A 23,510-nucleotide genomic window follows, 5' to 3' on the forward strand; every position below is an offset into this window, starting at 1 on the left:
AAAATAATTTAAGTGTATCTAACCAATCAGACTGAGCACACTCTTTAAGCCAGTCAGGAATAGGAGTCTTATTAGATCATGATGGATAAAACCACCGTTAAAAGATGGGCTATTATTAGACCTGTAATAAGAATGGAAAGGCTTTCCAGCACTGGCGTTTCTCTGAACCCAGATATGCTGCTGTTGTTGTGTTATGTTAGAGATAGTAACAGTTTTGTGCTGTGCTGTGCGATGCACCAACTGTTTGTCATCGCATCACTTGCTTGTGTTACATAGTGTGTTATATATAAACTGCTGCATAGTCTGCACCTATAAAAAAAAGCTACAAAAAACAAGCAGGTGTCCGAGAGTTGCTTGTCTGGTGTTCTTTTTTTCATATTTAAGACACAAAATACATCTAATACAAATGTAAACATCTACAGTATGTAATAATAACAATAATAATAATAATGACTAGTTACAATGTAAAATTAATAAAATATTTTAAAAATATAAAAAAAAAATAGGAATTTAAAAATAACTTCTTACATTTTTTCCACAGATCCCTATGTGAAGATACATCTTCTGCAAAATGGGAAACGACTGAAGAAGAAGAAGACAACTGTGAAGAAGAACACCCTGAACCCTTACTACAACGAGTCCTTCAGCTTTGAGATCCCACAGGACCAGATGCAGGTACATTTTACAACATTTTACCATTTTAGAGGACGATTCGATTCGATTTTCGATTATGAATAATTAATTAATTAATGACCAATTAATTATTTGTAGCCTAACGTTTAAACTACCTGACCTGCATGGTCTTTGTTTACCCATAAACAAACCATACAGTAAATGAATAAAGATACACACATAATTACCACCTGTCAATCACTTTTTCTGCGGGACTCGTGAATAGGCAGTGATCTGTGTCGTTATAATGGCGTCGGTAAAAAAGACGCACAACCAACAGGAACCAGCCAACAGTATCTGAGGTGTTCGCTAAAATGACTAAGTACAAGTGAGTGAAAGATTGAAGCAGTCCTCTGACTGCCTGGACCTGCTGTCTCGAGCGCATGGCTGTGTCTGTGCGGTCACGTGATGTGCATTTTCAGAGGTAGAGAGGAAGGAGGGCTGCTCAGAAATGCTACACGCCACTGTGGATGTCAAATCGTTGTCGTTCTAAAATGCCATTTAAAAACAAAGACAGTGTAAACAGGGCCTGAGTGTGTACTTTTCGCGAGCGGATTTGCAACGGGGCGGGCGGAGGATCGCGATGCCGGTGTTGTCTATCGGACGAACCGTACGTAATACGTACATAGTAGAGCTTGCAAAACTGTGTTTTTTTTTTGTCGACAACATAACTCACTGGAAATCCAAAATGCTTACACACCGGCGACTTCATTGAAAGAGGAGAGGGTTTAAGTTCTGTCGACGGGTCTCCTGTGTCTGCAGTTTAACAAGCACTTCAACAAGCCTGTTATTTTCCCGCTTGGCAAGCCAAGCTGATATGACATGGGGGCGTGGCAGCATCGGCGATTCTATTTATTGATTCGATAATCGAAACTGAGCATAAATTTCGATCGATTTCGATTAAAAATCGAAATCGTGACACCCCTAATGATGAATACTCTTAAAACATAAGAGTGTAAAGCCTGCCGCTCATAACCAATGTGGAAGATTATTGCGTGTCATATTTAACAAACCGTTCACTGCTAATTTGATGTAATTTTGCTCACATGGATAATTGAATATTAATCAGATGATGTCATTACGCTGCTGTGCCGTCAGCCAATCCCTGCATTGCTAATCATAATTTCAAGGATTAATATATCTGTCCTTCACAACACATGCAGCGATCTCAGATCAGTTCATCTAGACATTTTAATCTGATTCACGAACTTGTTTGAAGAACCAAATTAGCCAGAGATCAGTTATCAAGAGGAACAGATCCAGGATCTGCCAAATCATCTTAGATCATTTAAGCGAGCTACGAAGAACGGACCCCAGGGTTTACCAATCTCGGTCCTGGAGGTCCAGTGTCCCTGCAGGGTTTAGCTCCAACTTGCCTCAACACACCTGGGTGTTTCCATTATAAATAAGACCTTGATTAGCTTGTTCAGGTGTGTTTGATAGGGTTGGAGCTAAAATCTGCAGGACACCGGCCCTCCAGGAACAAGTTTGGTGATCCCCTGCTATAAACAAATAAACTAAACTAAAAACAAAAATATTTTTAAATCAGAGGGTATCAGCGAATATTAGCCTGATTGTTTTCTGTAATTAAATCCTGCTACGTTGGTAGTGAGAATGTGTTGTTTTTAGAAACCTTACCTTTTTTTGGCACTGCTTCAACCTCTAATGCTAATATCCGTTTCTGTTTACCTAGAAAATACAAGCTGTGATCACAGTGCTCGATTACGATAAGATCGGCAAGAACGATGCCATCGGGAAGATCTGGGTGGGCAGTAAAGCGCAGGGCACCGAGCTCCGGCACTGGTCCGACATGCTGGCCAACCCACGCAGGCCCATCGCTCAGTGGCATCCACTCAAACCCGAAGAAGAGGTGGACGCCACGTTAGCAGCGCTCACTGCCAAGAAGTAAACCCGCTCCTCCTCCCTCCCTCCCTCCCTCCCTCCTCTCCTTTATTCACTTTTCAACATGCACAACACGTCATCAAATCCCCCAATCAGCACTGAATTACAGCCACGGGCCACCAGACTGAAGGTGTTAAAGAAGACGATTCGGTCTCATCAGCGGCTAAAACGAGATGAGGGTGAACCGAGAGAGACTGTTTCCACAGATGTTCTTGAAGGAGGGCCGGGCTCGTAGGTGCGGTTATTACACATATAAGCTCCCATTCACACCTTAAAACATCCAACAGCATTCCAAAGTTTTCCATCGGGGACCAGGGATAGAAAACACTGCCTCTTCCACTGCCTAATTTAACACATTCCTTCTAGATTATCTCTGGTCATCTAGATGAAATCAGTTCTGTTCTGTTTGCCGTGTCTGAAAAGACAGTAAAGAGTAATTGAAAAAAAAAATGAATATAGAAAAATGGGGACTGGAGAGATATTTGGACTAGACGCTCCTGATCCAGCCAGAAGGAACCTTTCAGGTGTCGATTACACTGCCTGCGAAAACAACCTCTTCTTCCATTCTTCAGTTTCCAGCTGCCGGCTGGCTTCTTCCACTGCCCAACATCCTAACAAACCCCTGACAAAAAAGGAGACAAGCCTTGAAACATCCTGAAATAAGCAATTCTTAGCTGCCAGGGACGTCTTCCTGTTAGCATCAGTGTATTTGTTTCTTTTGCTTTGATTTGTTTTCTTTTTTTATTTTATTTTCATGGTAAATGTATTCTGCCTGAGCACTTTAAACGAAGGTGTTTTTGTTCCAGTCGATGCTTCGTTTTGAACCTGCTTTTATATTTATTAACTTTTGTTGTGTATTTTTAATGTTTAATCTTTAAAGGAATAGTTCACCTACACACACACACACACACACACACACACACACAAATGAAATGAAGTCATCATTTACTCACTTTTCTTTCTTTTAGCTGTGGAGCACAAAACGAGATGTTTTGAAGAATGTTCACGCTGTTGTTTTTCATGCAATTTAAGTAAACGAAGATCAAGGGATGTTGAGCTATACAAATATTCATTATATGGGCAGCACGGTCGCTGGTTCGAGTCCCGGCTGGGCCAGTTGGCATTTCTGAGTTTGCATATTCTCCCTGTGTTGGCATGGGTTTCCTCCTGGTGCTCCGTTTCTCCCACAGTCCAAAGACAAGCCAATAGGTGAATTGGATGAACTACAAAAATTGACTGCAGTGTGTGAGTGTGTGTGTATGTGTGTGAATGAGTGTACACTGCAAAAAATGCTTTTCTTAGATTTTTTTTCTCTTGTTTGTAGTCCAAATATCTACAAATTCTTAAATCAAGGAGCATTTTCTTGGCAAGCAAAACATATTGTCTTGTTTTAAGAAATAATATGCCAAAATGCAGTGAGTTTCTCCTCAAATCAAGCAAAATAATCTGCCAGTGGGGTAAGCAAAATAGTCTTGTTTTTCGATTTGTGATAAGATTATTTTGCTTACCCCATAAGCAGATTATTTAGCTTAATTTAAGGGAAAACTCGCTTCATTTTGGCATATTATTTCTTTAAAAAAGGCAATATGTTTTTCTTGTCTAGAAAATGCTTCTTTTAAATATTTGGACTAGAAACAAAACAAAAAATCTAAGAAAAGCATTTTTTTTGCAGTGTATGGTTGTTTTTCAGTACTGCGTTGTGACTGGAAGGGTATCCGCTATGTAAAACATATGCCGGAATAATTGGTGGTTCATTCCCCTATGGCAACTTCTGATAAATAAGGTACTAAGCCGAGGGAAAATCAATAAATATGAACGCCATGTTGTTGACCTGAAAACAATATTTTGTAAAAGTAGTGATGAATCCCTCCTGGACTGGCGTGTATTTTCAGCATTTTTAGTTGTTTTTGCACATACAGTTGAAGTCAGAGTAATTAACCCCCCTTTATTTTTTAATTTATTTTTTATATTTCATAAATGATATTTAACAGATCAAGGAAATTTTAACAGCATGTCTGATAATATTTTTTCTTCTAGAGAAAGTTGTATTTGTTTTTTGTTTTTGTTTTCCGACTAGGATAAAAGCAGTTTTTACTTGTTTAAACACCATTTTAAGGACAAAATTATTAGCCCCTTTTAATATGCTAAATTCTAAAAAAAAATGCTAATTGCTTTTTACAGAACAAACCATCATTATTGATAACTTGCCTAATGACCTTAACCCGCCTAGTTAACCTAATTAACCCAGTTAAGCCTTTAAATTTCACTTTAATCTGTATAGAAGAGTCTTGTAAAGTATTATTTACTGTCATCATGGCAAAGATAAAATAAAGCAGCTATTAGAAATGAGTTATTAAAACTATTATGTTTTGAAATGTGTTGAAAAAATCTCTCCGTTAAACAGAATTTGGGGGGAAAAAATAAACAGGGGGTCTAATAATTCAGAAATGCTAATAATTCTGACTTCAACACTATATGTGTTGCTGTTTCCTAAACCTTTTTTTTTTTTAAATGCTGTTTTTTGTACCTAATAGTCAAATAGTAAAAATTCTGACAATGATATTTATTTTGAATAATAGTCCCTCACTTACTGTTAGTTTGCTGTGAGGGAACAATACACAAAAAAAAGCCCCACCCTTACTCAATATAGCCTTTCTACCATTTCCCGCAGACCTTAATGCAAGCTAACATGAACATCATTTTATTTTTATGAGCTATTGCTGACAGAGTGTAAACATTCTTCAAAATGTCTCCCTTTGTCTGCTTCTGCTGAAGAAGAAAAGTCATACGGGTTTAGAAAACACTGAGTGAACTATTCCTTTGAGAATAGTTTCCTACTTTCATCGGTGTGTGTTTTCATGTTTTATTCATGGTTTAAACCAGAGGTTCTTATGAGGAGAGCTGATAGAGGGCACTGTTACGTGTGTATTTACTGCACATCTTACCAAACCGCTGAACTTATTTGCACTACTGGAACTGCATTCTGTACATGTTGCCCCATCAATCTAAATATGTGCTTTTGTGATGGTGCATTCTTGATTCGACTTGTCAGAGTTTGCATTTGTTTAAAAAAAAAGAAGAGTGTGTATCATCCGAAAGCTGCTTTTTAGGGCTTACCGGATGAGTCATTGTGTGAGGATGTGAATCTCGGAATATCATTTGCTTAAGACCGACACAGAACTAAATCTTTGTGTGTTTTATCCTCATTTTGCCTGGGGAAGCTCCTTCGGCAATGGCGATAACTTGTGATATCGGTTCAGTTATTGAGTAGTTGGGAATTAAGCAAATTCGCAAGCCTGAATTGGATCAAGATCTTTATTTCGGAGCATAATTTACTGAGTATAGACTTTTAATCAAAGGCCAAAAACTACATGTAGGGACCCGAAAGAGTGTTTGAGGGAACTTAGTTGTGTACATGCTGTAACCCAAGAAAAACAACTCACTCACTTAAGAAAACATCACTTTAGTGGCTTTTATCATCCGATTCTGCTATTGTTTTAGACTATTGCAAAAGTTTGTCCAGCTCCCTTTAGATTTTAGAAATTTAAAGGAACTTCTGTCCTCCACAAGCAAACAAAGGCTATATTATATCTAATGAGGAAACATAACAATTTGACATATTAGCAGAACAGTGTCCAGGTAGCAAAGAATTCTGGCCCAGATTTGGAATAAATCTGGCACAGCAGCCTAGGTAGCAAAGAGTTCTGGCCCAGATTTGGCACAAATCTGGCACAGCAGGCATTTATCCGGCACTGGCACACAGCATGTGGGCCAAACATGGGCCTAGTTTGGTGGCACCTCCTTCCCACATAGCTAAATATCTCTGGCCCACATAATTTGCTTGGACCCACATGCCGCAGTGAACACCCAGGTAGCAAAGAATTCTGGCCCAGATTTGGCATAAAGCTGGCCCAGCAGACATTCATCTGGCCCTTGCATATCGCATGTGGACCACACATAGCCCAGGTTTGGCAGAGATGACACCATCTTTAAGGCAGCGCACAAGACATGGGCCAGATGTCAAATGTAGTATTTGGCCCAAATATTAAAAATTTATATGTGGGCCACGTGAGTTTGGCCTATCTTGACCCACATTTAAAATCCGTTGAATTATTTAAAAGAAGAGTAAATAAATATTTTAATACACAAAATAATTTCCGTCTTCCTGTTTGCATCTTCTTATGCCTTCATTATCCAGGAAACAATTAAGATTTAATTGTTTGAATTATTGATCTGTTCTATCCTGTGTTGCTACTGGAATTTGGCTTCCAATGGCCCAGTTATAGTTTATTAATCTGGTTAGACTTGGCCCAGACATAGTCCATGTTTGTCCCTTGCCTAGAAGCCAGACTTGGTCCAGTCATGTACCGTAATTCACTGCGGCATGTGGGCCAAGCAAACGCTGATTGTGTGGGCCAGAGCTGGGCCAGAGAAATTTTGCTATGTGGGAGGTATTTGTCCAGCACTGGCATGCAGCATGTGGGCTAAACATGGCCCGAGTTTGGCTGAGGTGACTTGGGCCAGATGTCAAATGTAGTATTTGGCCCATTTGTCAAAATGTATATGTGGACCACATAAGTTCGGCCTATCTTGACCCACATTTAAAATACATTAAAATAATTTTTGAGTAAAGAAAAAATTCTTTCAATGAGGTCGCTTCAAGAAAAAAGCACAGCCATGAAGCGAAAAAACATTACAGTCGTGTCACACCAACATATCTGGCCCAGTTCAGACCTAATTATGGGTTATTAACTTGGCTGAGACTTGGCCCAGATATGGTCCATGTTTGCCTTTTGTATGGAAGCCAGACTTGGTCCAGTCATGTACCGTAATTCACTGCGGCATGTGTGCCAAGCAAATGCTGATGGTGTGGGCCAAATCTGGGCCAGATAAATTTTCCTATGAGGGTGGCTAATTCATACAAATTAACATGATTTTAGTCATATGACTGTGTACGAGACGTGTCCCCAAATCCCAACTCTAAAGCCAACCACTATCGGAGGGTGAGCAAATCGTACTAGCACAGTATCAAACCCCAGAAATGCTCAATAATGTTTATGTGTGGTGACTGAGCTGGCCAATCCTAGAGCATTTTGACCTACTTTGCTTTCAGGAACTTTAATGTGAACTTTAATCTGCCCTCTCCTATTGTTTGTTATGTAATGGACAGCTCAAATGTCTTGATACCTCAGGTTATTGATGCTGCCATCCTCTCTGCAGATCTCTCGCACGCCCTCATACTATATGTAACCCCAAACCCTAATTTTTCCTTCACCAAACTTGACTGATTTCTCAGAGAATCTTGGATCCATGCGGATTCCAATAGGTCTTCTGCAGTATTTGTGATGCCTGGGATGCAGTTCAACAGGAAAAATCGACCTTCTGCCACTTTTCCAAATGATCAAATAGAAGTCAAGTTATCATTTGTTGCTCTTACAACTGGGGTCGACGACAAGACTTTTGTCAGGCAGTGTACTGTATACACGTTTTTAGAAATCCCTTAAAATGCAAAGAACAGAAGCGTAGCTCACACAAAATGTGACGTTCAAGTCATGTCGTTCTAAATTTGTTGACTATATTCAGCACATTTAGTCGTTTTTGTAAATCCTAGTGAACAGGGATGTATTTGAACAGTTTATAACTACATCTAAGTGAAGTTTAATTTAAAACTAATTTCGAGAGGAGCATGTGCTCATGATTGGCCCAGCTGGTCCACATTAGGTAATCACGATCCTCCAATCAGAGGATCCCAAATCACTATATATATCCTCATTTCCTTTCTACAACTATCTTCGTCCTCCCCTTCTTCCACCTTTATCCAGAATGGGTGGCACGGTGGCTCTGTGACTAGCACTGTAGCCTCACAGCAAAAATACCAATGGCGTTGGGTCCTTGCTGGGCCATCTGGTATTTCTGTGTGGAGTTTGCATGTTCTCCCCGTGTCTGCGTGGGTTTCCCCCGGGTTCCCCGGTTTCCTCCCACCATCCAAATGTGCTCTATATTATATAGAAATAAGCCTAATTTTTTTTTTCTAATGTCTTAGGAACATTAGAAAAAAAACTTCTCAGGAAGTTCGCCTTGGCCTCAGCAGCGGGGGAGTTTGAGATCGACCTGAGCTCAGTCTACCCTCACCATGCGAAAGGGGGGAGCTCTGGGCTCGAGGATCTCTTGAGCTCAGGGCTCTCTCCCGGGACAGCACGCCAAACAAGCTACATATAAATCATGAGCTAAGCGTGAACTCTTGAAAGTAATTTTGTTTCATTCCAACACAATCTCATGGCAATTCGTAACTTTCTGATTTAGTGGCTAGTTCATTTAAATGAATAGGAATTTATACAGTGTAGTATGATTTGCTCATCCACCAATGACAGTTAGGATTAGGGGCGGGGTCCCACGTCTCTTTTTTAAAAACATACATTTTCACACGACTGAATTTGTACGAATTAGCCACTAAACAGGCAAAACTTAAAATAGTTACGTTTCCTCGTCAGATCAGGCTGATCATTTAAACATAAAAAATGGACAGAATCTAAAAAAAAAGTGGCTTTACTGATGTTTTCTTTATGGGACTCCTCTGGATAAAACAGAAGCAGCTCTTCTGACAGGCGTTCAATTGCAATAACATTGTTTGATTGTGGAACAGCAGGTATCTCCATCCACATTCACAATGCAGTTTCTGCAGGTTTTATGAATGTGTGATTATGTTGCGTTTGTTTTAACGACATCACGCTTTCGTTTTCTCCCGCTAGTATCCAAACCTCATTTAAGGAGCGATGTCTTCGTTTGATCACTTATCGTAATTGTTTTCAGGTTTAATCTGTAATACAAATATTTCAAAGGACTTTCACGGGGGAAAAAAAATAAAAATAAAAAATCGCTACTTTCAACTAACACCCCCTCCCCAAACCCGTAGGCGTGTAGTTTGACCTATATATGCATAGTTCCTACTTTATGATACTGCATGTTACAATACAAAAAGATGCGCATGTTTCAGAGATGAAGCAAAAAAAAAATATATTGTGTACTTAAGTAGGTGTTCTTTGTCATTTTAATAACAAAACGGAGGAGGGTGAAATGCTGTGTATATTTTCTAATCAAATCAAATCAAATCTGTATTTATTTTCTGTGAGTTGGTACTGGAGCGAATATGAAGTATAATAGACTCATCTTCATTTTCAGATTCAATCCATGCCTGGACGTCATGAGCAAATACTGTATGTTAAGTGCTTTGTGTGAACTAATATAGAATGAAAACGTAGCCGCATGCTTGCCGTCTACTAATCTCGATAAGGAACAACATGTTTATGTGTTAATTGATTGATTTATTCAGAAATTATTTATTTATTTTTCATAGTAAGATTTGTATGTCTCTTTGTCTGAATACGTTTATGGGAAGTCAAAACTTCCAACGGGGGCTCCAAGTGAATATTTCCCCCCCATCCTGTAGGATCCAGTAATCAGCAGAGTATCTTTGTCAGAACTACAATGTAAAGTTTTGGATCTTACAGAATCATCTAGAAAAGAAGAATAAAACAAATACTTTATCTTTTTTTTTCACTGTCAGTGCCAATGAGAGAAGTCACGTTTACTGCCATTTTATCTGACTTTATGTCATTCTTACGTGATTTTTTCGGACCAACTGATTTCTACCTTGGCAACTAAGTTGCCGGAGCACAATATTATCAATCATGTCATTGAATACTTGGAGTCCCCATTGTTTTCTAAAAAGCTTTTATTTATGACTCTTTTACATAATAACAGCGTTTTAACTAGCCAATAAATAGTACGTTTGTGTGTATGTGTGTGAGTGTGAATAAGATAAAGCCATAAGACTTGAGCTAAACTCTAGAGCTCAGATAAATATATATATATAGATGATCCTAAAATGTCTCTCTTTTCGTAAGCTGTTGTGTTTCCCCAACATTCCACACCGTCTGTGAAGCTACGGGGCCACACTGTTTCCTAAAATGTCATAAGTTGAGCATTATTGCAAGTCTAATAATGTATTTTCAATTACTTTTATTATAATGGGTTCAGTCTGTATTTGGTTCTGTAGACTTGACTTGACTGGGGCGTATGTATGAACCGTGCTGTGGCCGTACTTGTTTGCTATCCACATGTATGTACACACATGTATTTTTGGGAAAAGGGCAGTTTGAAATGGCTGACTAATCATGCAACTGCAATGACAGAAAGTACAGTTTGTTGTTTTTTACACATATATGTAGATGCCACATTTGACTGCTACAGATATGTCAATGTATCCGCCATCTTGAAACAGTAAAATGTATATTAAATATAGTGTATTAAATATAGGCTGCCATAATACAGCTTTTATTTGGAGTATATATATATATATATATATACACACACACACACACACACACACACAGTTGAAGTCAGAATTATTAGCCCCCCTGTTAATTTTTTTTTCAATTTTTTTTTTTTTCCCAAATTATGTTTAACAGGGCAAAAAAAATTTCACCATATGTCTGATAATATTTTTTTCTTCTGGAGACAGTCTTATTTGTTTTATTTTGCCTAGAATAAAAGCAGTTTTTAAATTTTTAAACACTATTTTAAGGTCGAAATTATTAGCCCCTTTAAGCTGATTTTTTTTTTTTTTCGATAGTCCAGAAAAGAAAAAAAAATTATACGATAACTTGCTTAATTACCCTAACCTGCCAAGTTAACCTAATTAACCTAGTTAAGCCTTTAAATGTCACTTTAAGCTGTATAGAAGAGTCTTGAAAAATATCTGGTAAAATATTATTTACTGTCATCATGGCAAAGATAAAACAAATCAGTTATTAGAAATGAGTTATTAAAACTATTATGTTTAGAAATGTGTTGAAGAAATCGTCTCTCCATTAAACGGAAATTGGGGAAAAAATAAACGGGGGGCTAATAATTCTAACTTCAACTATATATATATATATGGTGCATTCCCTGTTGCAGTTTAGATTTTTTGGTTTATGTGGTAAAAATACATTGATAAGTTTAGGATGTGTTAACATTGGTAGTTCAGCAGTTCTCTTGGTCTGTTTGGTCTTGACCAAAATAGAAATTATACATTTTGTTCTTGTTCAGCTCTTTAGGTTTAGAATAAAATAGTACTTTTTAAATGATACATTTAAGATGCATTCACAGTTATTGTTCAGTTCCTTTGGTTCACTTGGTTTAGAAGAAAATCAAAAACGCTAAGTTTAAAACACGTATTGTTCAGTTCTCTTGGTTTGGTTGGTTAAAAAAAAAAACTGTTTTGCTTAGTGTACACACTGTCATTTTAAATCTGAACCAAAATATACAATCTTTAATGGAGCATATTGCTTTTTCTTTAACTAGAAACTAAAATAATATGACATAAACTAAAGTGCTTGAGCATTCTGTCTGTTTTGTGACATTGTGTCTTATTTTGGTTAGTTTCGATGCCAGAGAGAGAACCCTGCCAGTTTTTTTTAAGCAGACAGAGACCCATCGTTTCTCAATACTACGTGGATATTCATATCTGCATAAAACTAATTGCAGACATACTCAACTTGTGCTCACATCAGGGCTGAACAATATATCGTTTGAGCATCGATATCACTATTTGTGGATATGCAATAATTACATAGCAGGATTAGATTATTTATTAAAGATTAATTCATAAAAATATATTTATACAATGATGCCAATGTTATTTTACGTTTGATTGTTACATTTCTGTACTTGAATACTGTTAGAAAACCATGAGGCACTCTTTGCTTTTATTTTTGCTTTGTTGTATATAGGCTAGTGATTTTTGCAGATGCAATTGATTATCCCAGACTTCCCAGTCGATCTAAATTTATTTACAAATATAGCTATTCAAGTCATCTGGTGAAATTAAATTTGTATTTCAATATATATTGCAGCAAAACAAAATATCGCAATGTCAGATTTTTCCAATATCATGCCTCATGGACCAGGTTTTGATATGACGGATACTTCAACACTGTCTCACAGCAATTCGTAACTTTTTGATTTAGTTCCTATGAATACGTATGATCTCATTCGTACAATTTAGTGCAATTTTCTCATCCCCCAAGGATAGTTGGGTTTAGGGGCGGGGTTAGGTGCCACGCCTCCTTTTTAAATTCGTACATTTTTGTACGAATGAACTCGTAATGTAAAATAGTTACGTTTCCTTGTGAGATCAGGCTGGAAACCTACATGTAGTGAACTCAAATGAGGCATCTATGTGTATATGCATTTTTAATTTCATCGTATAATCATTTACAATCCAAAATTCGATGTGGGATTGTCTTAAGAATGTGCTGACACTTCAGTATACTACATAATAATTCAGAAATTCAGTAACTTTAATCAGTCTTGCTTGAGATTTGAAGTGTGGATGTGTGTCTCCTTAACAATAATGCATAGGCCCTTTAATAAAAGAATCATTTGTTGTTGTGAGTTACTCAAGCACTGCCATCTGCTATATGACAGCGCGCACAATGAACATTTCTTTGAAACATTCCTGATTGTAAACCATAAATAGTTTCTTGCAAAAGCTCACAAGAGATTTGGGAGCAGCTGATGGATGGATTCTGTCCTTATCCTGCTTTCTATGTATAAATCCGACGCCATCTCACAGCGATTCGTAAAGGTTTTATGTTCGTAGTGAAGCCTTCGCTAAGTTGTATGATCTCAATTGATTGTTTGTGTACGATTTGTTGAAGCCCTAATGACTGAAATGCTAGGGGTTGAGTCTTTATAATCGTTCATTTACATATTATATTTTGATGTGATCTTAGGAATTCAGTAGAATTAGCGCAATTCGTTCGATAAACGCAAAACTTTTACATTTTCCTGTGAGATCGGCTTGATAAATAAGCTTACAAAACCATCTTGGTTGTCTTTTGTAATGCTCTGTGACTGTTTTATATATCAGAGACTGCTCTAATGCCCAAAACAGAAACAATTTTTCACCATTATTCATTTCTCCGATTGATAGTCGATGCCTTCATGTCTGCTTTGGCGTGATCTCATAAGTTCTGGGGAAAAAAAGAATCAATAGCCTGCTATCGTGTCTCATTATTTTAATTCTTGCACTTTTCATTCTGCTTATCGGGAGTTGTAAAATGCTCTTTCTAATCGTGGTGGTCTGTTATTTCTTTATTTCTTTTTTAGTCGGTGGGAGACTGCGAGGGTTTGGCCCTCAGGCTGTGTTTGTACATGTTTCGGTGTTCTCGTGTGTGCGCGTGTGTTCATGTCCGTATTGTCGTGCCTAGTGTGGATCAATCGCATGCTTTAGCCCTTGATGGGACACCTTGAGATAACATTGCTCACAGACTCTTCCCACAATCCCTCTAGTGGACAGTACATGAGCAATCAGCAATCCTTGTAAAGACGTCAAGGGAACCAAATAGCTCTACAGATTTACCATGCGTGTTACCAGCTCTGTACTGAAACAAACTGAAACAAGAAAATAAAGGCCTTTTAATTACACTTCATTCTGACTCTGCTGGTGTTGTGTGTTAATTAACACTCATTTTCAGTTTGTTTTATTTTTTATAGATTAGTTTTTTTCAGAATAGCTAGTGCACAAGATGTAAAGGCTTAATGCTTTCCTACAATGTAAAAAAAAAGATTTACTCTTCACATTTACTTTTTAGCTAATAAGTGGTTGTAAACAGTTTATTTGGGCTGAATTTAAAGAAATTGAGTTGAACTTAGTAACTAAATTTAATTTGTTTGAATTTAACCCATATTGTTTGCAACCATTTTGCAGATTGTTTTGTGTGTGCATTTGTATACCCAGTGGGCACCTTCATATAAAAACAACATAGAGCTGCACGATTCTGGCTAAAATGAGAATATTTTTTCGCTTAAAATAAAGATCACGATTCTCTCACGATTCTATTGATGTAAAATAAAGGTATGGTAAAAACAAACATATGGCACAACATAATAATGTGTAGGTCTACTTTCTATAGATAGCCTAATTCTATTCTACTTATAATAATTCTGATGTTGAATTATTATGTTTGAGATATATGCTTGCATTCTGTCATATTAGACAATTTTATTCACTGGTAAAATCAGACATTTGCCATTATCAGATTATATTCAACATTATATAGGCTAGAGTAGTTATACTGACACTGTAAACATTTATTTTCATGCACAACTGTGGGTTCGGGATGAAAGAAAAAACATATCAAATGCTTGTTGTAATCATAACTCTAAAATGCGATTTGATCATTTAAATGATGTGCACACTTTCGGTTTCATTTTGACTGTTGTTCATACTTCCCGCACGGCTCCCAAACGATCACGCTGTTCCACAAACTGAATATTATTTACAACTGTATACCTGTTACTCGCAACATATGCAGGTTCTGTTCCCTAAAGTACAAGCGCGCGTCTATCATTAAATAGAGCGCGCGCGCGCCTTTTCTGCTCACGGTCAGCAGCTCACATCACGCGAAAACATCATTATATGAAGACAAAAATTACATTTTTAGGTGAACTATACCTTATAAATACAGTATGTGACTCATTCGACATCATTTGGAGGTGTCAATGTCACTGAGCAACGTATGTGAAACAATGAAAAGACTCGTGCGGCCGCCTTTTCTTCTCTCCTAAACTTGAAAATATGATTGACAGAATCGTAGAAATGCAGAATTAAGATCGTCTAGTTGGTCGAATTGAGATCGCAATCTTTTAACGATTAATTGTGCAGCTCTAAAACAACATAAAAAAACTAATAAAAAAGTCAAAAGTACATATAAATTTGATGTCAAAACCTTGATGTCTATTTGACATCCAAATGTTGACGAACTTTTGACCACTAAACTAACGACACAAAAATTGTTTAATGTAGCCCTATATACATTTCTGGAGATCACGAAATATGTAGCCATATCAACGTAATGTCAACTCAGCTGATTCCGGCTGATTAGCCGCTGAGCTCAGCATATACAGTACATCATTTTGTAAGGCGTGGATTTTGGCTGCCTCTGGGTGAATGTAAATAAAGACGATGGACTTGAAAATACTGACGACTAACTAGTTTATTGAGTAACTATTTAACTATTATTGAGCAAAAACTCCTAGACTGTCACGCTCTACCTGCTCTTTTTTCACACACACACACACACACACACACACACACACACACACACACACACACACACACACACACACACACACACACACACACACACACACACACACACACACACATAATAATAAGGACACAACAAATAGTTAGTCGTCAGTATTTTCAAGTCCATCATCTATATTTACATTCACCCACCGCTGTCACCAATAAATATGTAAGGCGTGGATTTTGGCTGCCAGTGGGGAAATGTAAATAAAGACGACAGACTTGAAAATACTGATGACTAACTATTTTATTGAGCAAAAACTCCAAGAACTGTGGAGGAGATCGACATGAGTCTCCTTAACCCGTCACGCTCTACCTGCTCTTTTTTCACACACACACACACACACACACACACACACACACACACACACACACACACACACACACACACACACACACACACACACACACACACACACAAACAAACACACACACACACCCACACACACACACACACACACACAACCCTATTCCGCAGAGGTCACAACACCAAAATAAAAGTCCTAACAGAAACATTCAAAAACAGAATACAATGCATATTAAACAATCAGCTTCACAATACGTTTGTTTTGTTTTATGTGGCTTTACACAGTCATATGCCTTTTGGAATTATTTCCTACAATTATCAGATAATATGGGATGCTGTGTGCACTTAATTGTGCTCACAACCATTCAAGTTGCCTCCATTTCCCAGGTAAGTGAAATTATACATTCATATACCATTTCTATAAATGTATATGTTTTATCTAAGATCATTTATCATTTATATTTTTCTTAAGAACTTGAATGCACTCCTGAATCTGACAGATTGATTAACTGTTGGCTATAGAACAGTCATCTGAAGGGTTGTCATACAGTGTTATGTCTGCATTTAGAAGTAATTTGCAAGTATTTGTATTTGTCAAGTATTTAGAAGTAATTTGCATTTCCTCCTATGGAAAAACATCATAAGGCCAATGCTTAGTGGCTCAATGTCTTGCAACAGTGTTATTAAAGACTAAACATTGTATTGATATAGTATACAACCAAGCACATGTGGTCAAAACACAAACGAGTCACGGGTAATGAAGTATTAAGTGTTTCTCCCAAAGAAAAGCCTGTCTAAGCAAAATGCTAGCAAGCATCTTCTATTGACAAATGATTTTTTTAAAGTAACAAAATAATTACTTTTCCTGGTAATTAGTTACTTTTATAATTATGTAACTCCGCTACTAAACCAGTTACTATTTTTGAGAAGTAACAAGTAACTAATCTAATCTTTTAAAGGAACGTGCCCAACACTGAAAACAAATACTAGAAGTACATAACTAAAATAATAGTTGCAGAGCTACATTCCTTCGAATGTTATAACTCAATTGAACAGACATTATCAGTTATTATCAGCTGAGATATGGGGCCTTCTGCACCTACTAGTAGGCTCAGAAGGCTGTTATAATCCATCCACATGGTTAATCAGCTACACTAATAGGGAAGACTCCAGATCCAGAAATGTTTTCACATTACTGTGATGGTTGGGTTTAGGATTGGGGTAGGGGTGAACATTAATATAATACAATTAATGGAAAATTTAATAAACATTTATCATGGTTAATCAGCTGTATTAATAGAGAGGACTCCAGATCTGCTTGTACATTACTGTGACGGTTATAGGGATTGGGGTAGGGGGTAGATGTTAATAAAATGCAATTAATGGGAAATTTAATAAATAATGTAAATAATAGTTAATTTCTGACCACAGCCATATGTGATCTATAGCTGATTAACCATGTGGATGGATGATAACAGCCTTCTGAGCCTTCCAGTAGGAGCAGAAGGCCCATACTGGCCCATATCTACCAGCTGATAACGCCCATTTAATCAAGTAATAACATTTTAATCGGCTGCCCTAGAAAGACGGAAGTAGTACAGTAGAAGTGTACAATAGTAGCTGTGTACAACTATGCCAAGGAACACATTCCTGCAAAACACATGAGCTTGATATAATAGATGTGATGATGACGCAGGCAGACAGAGGGCAGCATAGCACCTAAAATAAAGAAAGCACTTGACTTGTAGTTTACAGTGTGTTTTTAATAATAGTAACACGCTAACAACAAAGAACAAACACAATCATAAACAAAGTGCTGTGAGCATTGGTTCAAGAATACAGGTTACAAACGGTGGACAATGAAAATAAACACAGCATTTCAAATGGCATATTGTGTGTGGTGTTTGTTTGATCCATATAGTTGCTCTTAGTTACACACAAAGGCATAAATAAATATAAACACAACAATGGTATCATGTATCTATTCTTCAGCCTTTTGGTTCATATATAAACACTGCGAGCGTAAAAGTAAACAGGACAGATGTGTTGATATGAAGCGAGTTAAAAGAGAGTGACGTCGTCTCTCAGTGGGAACATTCCTTTTAGAATATTCTGGCAGAGCTTCTGAGGACCCGACTGGACTATATTAGGCCAACGACTGCTTCAGGACAGTTCGGTTTGATTTATGGTCAAATACTGTTCAAAGGAATGGCAGTTTGCACAGCTCTTCCCTGCTGAAATGACCAGAGCAGTTGGTGACCGGTGCTGTGGTTTGGACGCTTGCCCATAGATAATAGTGTGCTGGTGTTCCCACAAGACTTCCTAACAAGTTTACCATCTTAGGAGTGTGAGGAGGTTTGGCAGCAGAGTCATGGATGGCTTTAGCACTGGGTAGATGGAAGCAACTTATTCTAAGAACCTAGTTATCGATCATGTCACCTGAAAGGTTTTCCCCAGTCTCAAATTCCTGATTGTATTCGACCATCACTACCCTAGTAGCAAAGAATTCTGGCCCAGATTTGGCAAAAAGCTGGCACAGCAGGCATTCATCCAGCACTGGCATACAGCCTGTGGGCCAAACATGGCCCGGGTTTGGCAGAGGTGGCACCGTTTTTAAGGCGGCACACAAGATTTGGGCCAGATGAAAAACGTAGTATTTGGCCCAGATTTAAAAATTTGATAAGTGGGCCATGTGAGTTTGGCCAGTCTTGACCCACATTTAAAATACACTAAAATCATTTTTGAGTAAAGAAAAAAAATTCTACCAATCAGGTCACTTTGAGAAAAAGCGTGCCCATAGTGTGCCTAAAGCGCATCACTCCATGGGTTTATCAATTTCATTGTAATCGTCACACACCAACCTATCTGGCCCAGTTCAGGCCCAGTTATAAGTTATTAACTTGGCCCAGATATGGTCTGTGTTTGGCCCTTGTCTGGAAGCCAGATTTGGTCCAGTTATGTACCGTAATTCACTGCGGCATGTGGGCCAAGCAAAACCTGATTGTGTGGGCCAGAGCTGGGCCAGAGAAATTTTGCTATGTGGGTAGAAACTCTAAAATGACAACCAACGATGACAACAAGTATGGTACCGCACAAAATCAACAAGTGGAGGACAGAGGATGACATAATTAAAGTGTCATGATTAATGTGTGGGTTTTGTGATAATAGAGTTGGAATTACATGTGTAATGTAACTAAAGTTGCAAAACAAATGGACTAAGAGACAAAAATCACCCTTAAATACTTGAACTGGTGCATATCCAGCCTGATCTCACGAGAAAACGTTACGTTTTGGCAATTTAGTGGCTAATATGTACAAATTCGTGTGAGTTCAGTCGTACAAAACTGTTTGATTTTAAAAAGGAGGCGTGGCACCCAACCCCACCCCTAAACCCAACCGTCATTGGGGGATGAGCAAATCGTACTAAATTGTACGAATTAGATCGTACGAATTCATGCGAATTAGCCACTAAATCAAAAAGTTACGAATTGCCGTGAGATTGTGTTGGCATATCATTGGTGTTGAGCATAGATATAGACACTAGATATCGCATACGGACCCTGAGCATGCGTCAATAGCGCCGCCACATTGGTACAGTGCTCCCAGGACAAATGTCATTTAACTGCACTAGGAGTTAAAGCACAAAGGGAAAACATTTCATAGGGAAGATTTGTTTTTTTTTTTATGCTTTTGCATGGTATGAACTTTTGTGCTAAACAGGTAACGTTATTGATGATAATAGTCACTGCATTCGCCAGAAGGCAAAGTAGCACCAACTTGCACTGAATACTTGGCTTTTGCTAGTTTTGTTGAGTAAAATCAGCAAACAATGCAATAGAAATATGACAAAGAGATGCTGCGGTGCCAGAAACTTGTATTATTGTCGGCTAAGGGAAGGAGTCGTTCATAATGGAGAATCATTCACAAAGAAATCGCTCCCTCTGCCAGAATGAGAAGTGAAAGGAGGAGAAGAGGTGTGTTTCAGGACATGGATTATAGATCAAATCTAACAGGGAGGGTGAATAGTACATTTCCATTCACACAAACACACACATTTATCCATTAATGTACTGTAGAAATGTGATGTGAAATTATAATTTTTGAAATAAAAAAGAAAATTGCATAATGACCTCGGGGAAAACTTCCCGATCATAGATATATGTGTATATGTTTATATCTCTGGCTCTGGATGGCCACAGTCCTCCACTGCAGCTTGGTCCTGCAATTATTTCAAAGGAGCGCTACCCTGTACTAAAATGGCGACTCTATCTATGCATTCCTTCCAATAGACAACAACAGGGTAGGTGACATCTAATGTATATATCTATGGATGTTGAGTAAAAATGAACCGATTAGCATTCTTTATGCTAACATCTTGTAACACTTTAAAGTGGTGTTTTTATGAAACATACTGTGTTCAATGAATCAGCATAAAAAGTCGCTGTAGTTCCTATTGTGCTGGATTACACCATGCTGAAATAGTAGCCCACTCTCATTAATAAAGATAGAAAACCTTTCAATGAAAAGGTACTTTTGTACATTACAGGGCCACATTTGTGCCATGAAGGTACATAATAATATCAAAAAAAGTACAATTGTGTAGGTCCTTCAAGATACAAAAGTGTACCCTAAATTATAGTACTTTAAGAGTACCAATGTAAACATTTTAAGTACAAAATTGGTACCATCCCAGTGACAGGTTTTGTACCTTTAATTCTGAGAGTGCAGTGTATACTATATAGGGGCTTTTTTGGACTATAGTTATAGGAACTATTCACCAATCCAAAACATTTTTCCCACTTGGTTGCATTCACTCTCCCAGTAGGAATTTTGGATGTTTTGGATGTCATTCAAGAACATTGACTTTGGTGTCAGCCAAGTTATGACTTGATCTATCTTGATTCAGGCAATATTTTCGGAAGTAAGTGCAGTGTATCTAAAATGTTTCTCTCGTTCTAAAACTATGCTATGAAATAGTAGCCAACTTAGTTTAATTAAAAGGAGTTTCTATTCCCAGTAGCTTTGTTCTGCACAGACCAAAAAGGGGATGCACTGCCAATAGTTCTAAGAACTATAAAACATCCTCTAATGCAAATGCCCCATAGAAGCACCATTTGGGGTCCTTCAAATCAGTTTGGACCAGTGTAGACTGTAAGGGAATTTTGCACAAGGATGTTCACCAGGATGGCCTGCCTAAAAAAAAAAAAAAAAAAAAAAAAACCATTTTTTTTTTCCCCTTGGTTGCGTTCAATCTGCAAGTAGGTCTTTAGAGAACCGATGACAAGAACCTAGAGCTTGGTCGAGCCAATTTATGACTGTCTTGTTTGTGGCAATATTTTTTGGAAGTACAGTACAGTATATGTGAAATGGTAAACTATTTCTGTTTTTCTAAAATGAGACTATGCTAGTGGGCAATTTAGTTTTCTCAAATGAAGTTGCCTGTACCTGTGGTATGTACACACCAAACAGTTCCTATAACAAAGAAGCACCATTTGGGGTCTCTCCAATCAGCTGGGACCATTTTAGACTCTAGGGACAATAGTTTTTGGAGACATTTGTATTATTATTATATTATTATTATAATTATTACATGTGGATTTGTATGACATGTTTGCCTAACACAAAACTTTTGGCACGGTAGTTCCTATTGTGCTGAGTTGGACCCTGCTCTAAAACAATAACTACTTTAGTTTTCCTAAAAGCAGTTTAAATATTTAAACTTGTTCCCAGTTCCTGTGATACAAAAATTGCCGCCTAATAGTTAAAGGAACTATGAATAAATTTCTCCAGGGCAAATACCCATTCACCATTCACACTCTGGTCTTTTCAACAGGTACTTTAAGCAGGGCTTTAAAAAGGGCTAACAGTAGAAAACTTGAAATTCATTGAACATTTTTGTGGTCATGCTTAAAAACACAAACTGTGGTATCAATGTTTTTGGAGTATCACACTGCACAACACAGTTTAAGATGGGGTAATAGGTCAATTAGTTCAATAGATGTTTTTGAACTTTATTAACCAATCAACCAAGTTCTCACCAGCAAAACTGGACTATTACCAGGTCAATGAAGGCCATGATATTAAAATATTTAAGCAAAATTGAGGAACAACTCAGTGTTGATAATTTCAAAATAAAATCAGAGCAAGATAAAGTATGTTTTCGAGTTTTGGAAGTTTCACTCCATGGATAAAAACCTTCATCAGTACCAGGCAGTTTTACATCAGGTATTTTCCCCCCAAAAGTAAATAACTAAAACAGAACTTTGCTCCAAGTACATCAAGGCCTACAATAGCTCTATATCATCACATCAAATACCTAAGCGAGCTTAGGCCACAGGAAACCATGCAAACTCTGAATTTTTGTTAAGGGTTGGTTAAAGGGACATCTCTTGTATTATCTCCATGCTTCCCAAAAATCAAAAAATTCATACAGGTATGGAGTGACATGAGCATGAGCAAATGAATGTTTAATGTTTGTTATCCCCTTAGCCTTGGATCTGATGCACCAAAAGCAGATATGACAAAACCATTACCCTGCATAACAATGATCAGGTGCAATCAAATATTTTGGTCTTTCTCTGTTCAGTGTTTTTCCTCTTCATCTGGTATTCCTCATTTGGAAAGTTTGCTTATGACTCTAATTAAGGCTCCGTTCTCATCTTTCAGCCGCTGGTTATCAGACTTCAGTTCGGTCAATACCTGAGGTGAGAGTGAGACAGATTACTTTTGACTGGTTAGTAATATTTAGCGGTCATGTGATGTCACAATTTCTGTGTCCATGAGATGACAATACACATAGTGATGTTTTATAAACAAATTTCAAGAGGAGCATGCGCAGATGTTTCAGCAATTCTTATACCTCTTTGACAATCATTCTATTATCCAATCAGCATTAGATCAAACCCCTACAAATACCAAAAGTTGTCCTACATGCATTATCTCACGACTTTAGCATCCCTCCACCACCCCCACACCTCACCTCTTAAACATTATCTACCCCCGGGTAGTGTTCTGGGGCTGGGTTAGACACTTCATTCGAACCCCAATGCTCTTTCTTTCCTGCTAAGGGGAATAACACTAGTTGGGGTGTCTTTTCTGAGCTCAGAGCCCTCTCCCTGGATGACACGCCAAATATGCTGTATTCTTAAAACATCTGTAAGTGTGAACTCGTGAATTGAATGATAGTTTTTTCCATACCTCTTATATCCTAATCTCATGTAAGAGTACTATAACACATCAACTGCTGCCTTTGGGTTTTTTCATGTCTTTTTTTTTTTTTGTCATAATCATTGAGACAAATACACTGGCAAATAAAATTAGAGAACAATTTATAAATAATTGAACAATTCTGAAGTAATATCATTTTCACTGCTCAACAGTTGAACCAGTTTTGGTAACACTTTATAATAACTACACACTATGAATCATTTACTAAGCATTAGCATCTGGTGAATTCATTGTTTGTTAAGCGTTAACTCTACATTAATAAAC

The 23,510-nt window shown here is 37.6% G+C and overlaps 3 protein-coding genes across 20 annotated transcripts in view; 2 read left to right on the top strand and 1 right to left on the bottom strand.

Moving 5' to 3' along the window:
• The window catches only part of syt2a (synaptotagmin IIa), a 133,984-nt gene extending 130,960 nt beyond the window's left edge, over positions 1-3,024 (top strand). For all 8 annotated transcript variants that reach the window (XM_021469891.3, XM_073939777.1, XM_073939776.1 and 5 more), the window contains 2 exons: positions 542-675; positions 2,366-3,024. In XM_021469891.3, the coding sequence (XP_021325566.1) occupies positions 542-675; positions 2,366-2,581 (350 nt within the window). In that variant the 3' untranslated portion in view covers positions 2,582-3,024. The remainder of the gene's footprint in view (positions 1-541; positions 676-2,365) is intronic.
• The window catches only part of zmp:0000001139, a 308,609-nt gene that overhangs the window by 178,437 nt on the left and 106,662 nt on the right, over positions 1-23,510 (top strand). The gene's annotated exons all lie outside the window — the stretch shown is intronic.
• ppp1r12b (protein phosphatase 1, regulatory subunit 12B) overlaps positions 17,762-23,510 on the bottom strand; it is an 83,412-nt gene continuing 77,663 nt past the window's right edge. For 2 of the 11 annotated variants that reach the window (XM_073939790.1, XM_073939785.1), the window contains one exon: positions 17,762-22,718. In XM_073939790.1, coding sequence (XP_073795891.1) covers positions 22,632-22,718 — 87 coding nt within the window. In that variant the 3' untranslated portion in view covers positions 17,762-22,631. The remainder of the gene's footprint in view (positions 22,719-23,510) is intronic. The other 9 variants (XM_068216855.2, XM_073939782.1, XM_021469894.3 and 6 more) reach the window with 8 other exon arrangements.

The sequence above is a fragment of the Danio rerio genome, chromosome 23 (assembly GCF_049306965.1).
Source record: "Danio rerio strain Tuebingen ecotype United States chromosome 23, GRCz12tu, whole genome shotgun sequence".
NCBI lineage: Eukaryota > Metazoa > Chordata > Actinopteri > Cypriniformes > Danionidae > Danio > Danio rerio.